The sequence below is a fragment of the Saccostrea cucullata genome, unplaced genomic scaffold, assembly GCF_032062105.1.
Source record: "Saccostrea cucullata isolate Sc308-1 unplaced genomic scaffold, CSIRO_AGI_Scuc_v1 ctg126, whole genome shotgun sequence".
Lineage (NCBI taxonomy): Eukaryota > Metazoa > Mollusca > Bivalvia > Ostreida > Ostreidae > Saccostrea > Saccostrea cuccullata.
This window is the reverse complement of record NW_026928905.1, coordinates 4,302-11,809: the sequence shown is the minus strand read 5'-3', so window position 1 is coordinate 11,809 and position 7,508 is coordinate 4,302. Positions and strand designations below refer to the sequence as shown.

Below are 7,508 nucleotides of genomic sequence, written 5' to 3'. Positions count from 1 at the left end.
TTCAATTCATTGACCTCATAAATTTATTCTTTTTTATATCTATCAAATAATCTCATTACAAATCACATAATGATTAAGAAAAATAAATCCGACAGAACATAATATGAATAATTCCTAATTATGTTCATATCATTGTGCTTGTCTGGGTATTTTAAGTTTATAAAGTACATCTTTCCTCCTCTCCAACGCACGACGTATTCAGGAGATGCATTTGATTTTTGTCCTATACATGTATTACTTTCTGGTTTCATGTACATGGCCATCTACAAATAAATACAATATTACGTGAAAAATTCAATGGACTGCTTAATAATCAATTGACTTGAAAAAAGTATTGCATACATGTATAGTTACCAAAATTTCATTTATCAGTAGTAATATATAATGTCAAGAAAAATATTACATTTGTTCAAGAAAGTCTAGTCTTGTCCCATGATCACTTGCAGTGACTTGGCCAAATTTTGTGTTTTCAAGCTTTTTTTGCTTGTAACATAATTAAATTGAACGAGTTTAATCTAAAAGCACCGATTAAACTCGTTCATTTTACGCTACAAGCAAAAACGCATGTAAAAACGAAATTTGACTATGGGGACTTTCTTATAAATACCAATCTAAAAGTACCGATGGGTATTTATAAGAAAAATTATGCTATACATTTTTGAAAACTTAAATGCTGTATGAACATTAATGTTTTTGATATATGATGTTTTCCATCATCATGATATGGAGAACATTAATTATTCATTTTCTTTTCAATTCATATGAATATTCAGTTTATTATTCCGTATATATGTATGTGGCATATTTTTTCTATACATGAATGATTGATGGATTGATAGATTTCTCTATATAAAAAATTCAGTAAATCATTTCATCTACCAAAATACTATACGAGAGAGAGAGAGAGAGAGATTTTGCAATTGATCCTTCAGCAAAATTTCAAAATAAGAATTAATGCACACAATTTTTATCCAAAAAGGTTTGGTTTCTGGATTGAGTATTTAATGTGTTGACTGTATATTTTTCTGTATAAATATGCAATAAAAAATGAGAATTATTAAAAGATGTCATATTGCTTTATACAGAAATATAACATCTTTAAAAAATGCTTATCTTAGCTATTTTTCATTTTAAAGAATGAACTTTAAATACTCAGTACACAAATTAAACGTTCTGAGTGCCTATGTTTCGATCCCGAGTTATCGTTCATTGTTAAATCAGGGCGTTTGATGAACATGTATATTCATGCTAAAGACGTTGAAAGACCGAACACTGTCAGGTAATTTTTACTAATTAAATGACGATTTAACTTGCAAAACACTAATAAGGTTTAACTTAATCAGCAACTTTTGCAAGAATCTAATCGTTCATTTTTCAAAATTAGATGTTATATAATATACTAGCTGAAGTCACGACTTATGTTGTAACCATTTTGTGTATGTTTATTTCCCAGGATATTGGATCCTAATGTTTATGTAAAGGAGAAAGTCCAAAAACTGTCCATTCTGTGAGAGAAAGAACTGTTCGAGGCCCGAAGGGCTGAGAATAGTTTTTTCTCTTACAGAATGGACAGTTTGAGGACTTTATCCTACTTAAAACATTTTGTCTATTGATAACTTAATAAACTGTCCCAGGTGATGGTTATGTATTTGCTATGATTACGCAACACACTTGATTGTCCAGAGAGTGGGGGTGAAAACAATAGCTGTATTGTTTAACTTAATGGACAGTGCCAGGAAAATTTAGATTTAAATGATAGCTCACTTGATTTCTGACCACTTCCCAGCTTCATGAGTGAGGATGTCCTCATCGGATGGAGAAAGTAATACATATTTCTCCAAAATACGGGCCAAAGGGTGGTAAATACTCTATAGTAGGTAGACACAAGCAGAAGCTTGTAGGTTTGCAGATTCTGAAGTTGGTATTCAAGATTTGACAAAAACTATCGCAAATTTTTGTTAACAATCAGGATTTAAGGGACACTGTGATACGAAACATTCTTTGAGAACAACAACGGCGACCCCCTTTTATGACGTTTGAGGTAACATTTAATTCATGAAATTCATTCAAAAAATACGTAGACAATGCTTCTCCTCGTCATATGATTATTACAAGATTATAGATCAATACAAAATATATATTTTTTTTGTCGAAATTTTGATTAAATAGAACTAATGTTAGCCAAAATTTAAAGCAACATGTTTTGTTACCAATTCGGTTAAAATTTAACGTCAACAAGAACGTTGACAAAAAGTATGTTTTTTTTTAATTTCAAACACATTCTGTAGTGTCTTCTCCATTCAAAACACATATCCACAACAATTAACACCTAGTTTATACAAATATAGCTTGAATAAGATTGTTATTGTTTTCAAATTATTTAAATTACAGATTTCTAACACATGGAATAATGTTTCTTTACATGGGATTTTTTAATAGAAGAAGCTGAATGTAAAGGATTCAGATGATTTTTTGCAAGTGTATGAAAAGTTAAAATTTGTAACCTGATTTCATTTTAATTAATACAACAAAAATTTAAACATGTAAATTTTATTTCGTTTCAGTTCCATTTATTCAGGATTTACACTTGTAAAAATCTTTTTTGCATTGGATTTGTCATTTCCAAAGATTTTAATATATGAAGGTACATTCCATTTTTTATACAATTGTTTGAATATTTGTTAAAATATTTGTACCAAATTTGGATATTGTGCATTAAATTAAAAATTTAATTGCCTATTTTAATTATGTATTGTTTTCAACATTTAAAACCTGTATATTAAGTTACCTGCATTGCATAATTGTACATTTCATTGGAAATAATCTTTTTCTGTCGATTAAAATCTAATTGCTGTTGATATATTTTGTCAACATTCATAATGTACGTACCACGTCCAGCATTCAATGTACAGGTTTTAAATATCCAAATCTATTATGCCATTTAATGTACTTTTTGCATTGGATTTGTCATTTCTAAACATATCCATACATTGAATTTAATTGGTACCGATGTATTGTTTTCAACATTTAAAACCTGTATATAATTACTTTATACTGTATTGTTTGATAAACTTGCATGCTGCAATGCAGCTTTGACGGTACTACATAAAGTCAAGCAGATTGGCATCCTTTAAGGAATGTGACATACATTTATGATATGAAACTCACAAAAAATAGGAAATGCAAAAATTTGTGACATAAATCTATGACAAATAACACATAAACATAGGGAATGCAAAAATGCGTTACATAAATCGGTATGATAAATAACACATTAACATAAGAAATACAAAATTATGAGACATACATATATTAACGTGTAACACAAAATAGGTTATACAAAATTTTTGGTTTAAAAAACACTGTTACTTATAATAGAAATATGTTCTTAATAAGAATGAATTCAATACTATTTAAAGACATCACAGAAGTGTAACTGAAGAAAATTTTGATAAATTCTACTTACATGTACTAACGATGTTCTTCCAAAATAAAGAAGACTGTAAATGTAAAATATATCATATGTCAGTAACCATAACATTAATTTTCATTACTATAATATATCTTGACTAAGGAAATTAATGCTTGTCAATGTCTGAATGAGAAACATTTTGATCCATGTAAAGTACATGTATGTGTGATTTGTAGATAAATAGAATGAAGAAACGTCAAAGACAAAATAAAGCTGCTTTCAGAGACAAGTCTGTAGGCAAAGAGACGGAACCCAGGAAAACCTATAGCCTCCGGAAACGAAAGTATGAATGTGGAAAAGGTATGTCAAACAAATCATTATCATTGAATAGTCAACTACTTAATTCTGTTGTGGATGCATAAAGAATCTAATGTTTTGCCTAGAAATTTCTTTTATATTATATAAAGTCGTCTTGAGTAAAAGTTCAATTTGTTTTCTATGTATTCACAATTGATAATTGAAAACTCTTTTTAAAAAGCGTTATATGTATTATTCAAGGCTAGCTTAAGTGCTTTACTATTTTTCAACATTTTGTCATTTAACAATATCAATTCTTGTAAGTTTAATTAGCATTCAACAGATTTCAGAAGGTTGCCAAAAGTAAAGCATATAAATACACATTTAAATTAATATATTGATTTTTTTAACGCAAAAAAAATTTAATTGAATATCTTTGTTTAATTGTAAATTTCTTTTATCTCTACATATTTAACAGTGATAGAAAATGTTGGGTGTTTTTTTTTTCAGATGTTAATTCGACAGAAGTCCAAAACGCCAAACGGAGACGGGTCCAGACAGACCATAGTGATCAAAGAACTGAAATAAAGGTCACGTCATCAGCTGGAAAACGTAAACGTCATCCTAAAGATGTAGGTCAAGGAAAGGATCAAGAGGCACTGCTTCAGGATGTCAGTGCAAAGGAGTCATTGAAAAGAAAACGCGGGAAAAAATCGAAAGAATGTGTCCGTTCTGATGTAGGATTTAAAACGAAGATTGCTAAGCGAGTGCTTCGGTCTTCAATTTACCACACCAAAGAAGAGAAAGGAAATGTAAACAAGCAGTCTTATTCTAAACAGAGGTTAGGATTAAAGAAAACCGGGGATAAAAAGAGAGACGTTCAACGTAGAAATCTGTCTGAAAAATTTAAAACCCAAAGTACGCAGAAAAAGACCACGAAATCAATAGTAAGAGGTTCGGCCCATAATAGAAAACCAATTTCAAAGAAGGAAGAACAATCAAGATCAAAAAGTCGCCTGAATTCTAAAGCTGAAAGCTTTAAAAAGTCAAAAGCAAAGACGATCAATCAAACTTTGCCGAAAAATAAACGTATCAGAAAGTACGTTCAGAAAGTACAAAATACTGTATCAGATGCAAAATCTTTTTCCAACTTGTTTTTAAATAAAATTACGGTAAAAAAGCACCATACATTAGATCAAATGGAAGCCAACATACATGGAATCAGTGTATCTGAAGACAATCTAGTATGGGTGAACCATTTGAAAAATACTGTACAGCTTCGAAGTACAACAGGTGAGGTGATCAGAACTTTTGAATTAGACTTCAAACCCGTATTCAATTGTTGCACACCCTCTGGTGATATTCTTGTAACAGAGGGATATGGTGTCAATGCCAAACCTACTATAAGTTTTATATCAAGAGAAGGAGATGTCAAAGCTCTTGCTGATCTTTCTTCGTACGCTTCACATCTTTGTGGAATTTTGTGTCAAGATGAGAGAATATACGTTGTTGCTGCAAAAGATAACAATTATTTTATTATCAAACTTAATATGAATGGAGAAGTTGAATGCGTTTATCACACACAACAGCCGTCAGGAAATATAAATCAGATTATTTCTCTAAATGGTCAAATAGTTGCCATTCGCATAAACTCTGACGGTTTTATGCCTTTGGAAGCTGATCACATTTCATCAAGAAAGATGAACAAAGCAAACATAACCTTATACTCTGCGAGTGCCTCAGTGGACAGATTTGGGAACGTTATCATGGCATCAAACGCTTCCCTCTTCATCATAAATTCAAATTTGGATTACATGCATGAAATAGCTACTGGTACATCTGAAGATATTATTTCAACAGCTGTTGATAAACAAAATCAATTGTGGTTCGGTACCAGATCTGGAAAGCTCTATTCTACAAAATACCTTAAATAACTAATTCCACTGAGTTAATGTTTTAAAGGACAAACATTATTGGAAAGGAAGTTGAATTAAAGAGTTTGACGTACAACAAGGAAAACTGGAATATGGAAATATGGAAAAGAAAAATCTTAATTTACTATTGCGGTAACATAGTGATTAGTTGATATGAAGTGTAAAATATTTCCTTAATTGAATTTTTGTGTAGCAGTGAGCTTAGTTGATTTATAACAAAAACCTCATTACTGAATAATTTATCTATTTCGCAAAAAAAAAATATATATTTAGTCAAAGTACGGAAGTAGATGTAGATAATAAATTATTGCATCTTTCTGTTTTCTATAAATATACATATTTTTCTTGTACATCCTTATAAACACAGTTTTCTTTTCTTCTATAGAACACCATAACCTTGGACAATTTAGTTCATACTTTTTCAAATACTGAGTTCGTATTTTTTCTAAAAATCATTTTCAGGTAAAGGTGTGGAATTTTTTAGATAACGAGCGGTAATGGAGCTCAAAAATCCATTTAAACAAAATCAGAAGCAAAGCAAACACGGGTCTCTAAAACATCAGAGGTGGGATCAGGTGTCATGGAGGAGTGAGCATCCCCTACCAACAGGTCAACCCGCCATGTGCTCCTTGTCATGTTCGGGAATAAGAGAAAAACGCAGAAAATTTAATGTTTTTATAATGCCCCAACAAATCGATATGAAAAACGTCAGTCAGCATTTGACGTAATGATAGATTGTATTTGCTAGCAAGGTCTTTGTATCGACCACAGATTACTTTAAACGAGATTGTTGATTATCTTGTTTTATCAACTTGTTGGTCAATTACTTGCCTTGTTTTAGAAAATATTTATACGTAGGGAATGCTTTTGCCTATCAAATCAACTAGGGGATATAACCCCGTATGCATACAGGTGATAAAGGTATATTGTTACATAAGTTGACGATTGGAAAGTTGAAATAATCACGTTTATCATAAAGCTTTGTTACCATTAAGGTCTTCTTCTAGTAAAATGTCCAAATATGAAACAGATGAATCAGACTCTGTGGTATCTTTTATTTCAAGCTCTCTGGGAGACCGATATATCGAATCGGAGTATGAATGAAAGTAACTAGTTGTCAATATACCGGGGGTATCTAACTCACAGGCACCTGGCGTTACTTATTGTTCTTTTAAAATAAAAAAAATATATATACCATCTACCTAATAATTAGATGGGGGTATATTTTGTTTATTAAAAGAAAAATAAGTAAGTCAGGTGCCTGAGATCTAAATGTCGAGTTGAAGCGTTTTGTTCTTCTCATGTTTTTTAACTTTTTAAAAAATTAATTCGGCTTCAAATTTATACAAAAATTGTTTTGCAAATAGCGTTACTAATAACGAGCCATGAGAATTCCGACAGATTGTTGGAAGAACTGTTCTCTAAAACTACATACATGTATTTAAAGCGTTTTGTCAATCAGAAACTCAAAACATTTTTTTTCGATATCCACTTCAGGGTACTGTACTTGTGTTTACAATCAGGATTATTTAACAAAACAATGTTGTAAATGACCCATGACAATGGTTATTACGGCTTTCCATTCAAAAAGGCGTTATTACGCCTTTCTAAAAGGCGTTATTACGCCTTCCCAAAAGGCGTTATTACGCCTTTCTAAAAGGCTTTATTATGCCTTTCCAAAAGGCGTTATTACGCCTTTCCATTCAAAAAGGCATTATTACGCCTTTCCAAAAGGTGTTATAACGTCTTTCCAAAAGGCGTTATTACGCCTTTTTAAAAAGCGTTATAACGCCTTTCTAAAAGGCGATATTATGCCTTTCCAAAAAGCTTTTTAACGCCATTCTAAAAGGCGTTATTATGCCTTT

General features: G+C 31.0%; 1 protein-coding gene across 1 annotated transcript; it reads left to right on the top strand.

Moving 5' to 3' along the window:
• Positions 1 to 3,657: 3,657 nt before the first annotated feature.
• LOC134279120 (uncharacterized) lies at positions 3,658 to 5,732 on the top strand. Its single transcript, XM_062761472.1, has 2 exons — positions 3,658 to 3,772; positions 4,220 to 5,732. The coding sequence occupies exons 1-2, from the start codon at positions 3,658 to 3,660 to the stop codon at positions 5,641 to 5,643; spliced, it is 1,539 nt and encodes a 512-aa protein (XP_062617456.1). The 3' UTR covers positions 5,644 to 5,732.
• Positions 5,733 to 7,508: the final 1,776 nt, after the last annotated feature.

Excerpts from the sequence above, each read along its gene's own strand:
- LOC134279120 (XM_062761472.1), top strand. The coding sequence starts at position 3,658 with ATGAAGAAACGTCAAAGACAAAATAAAGCTGCTTTCAGAGACAAGTCT. Across the intron at positions 3,773-4,219 it reads AAAGTATGAATGTGGAAAAG|ATGTTAATTCGACAGAAGTC; the intron begins GTATGTCAAACA and ends TTTTTTTTTCAG.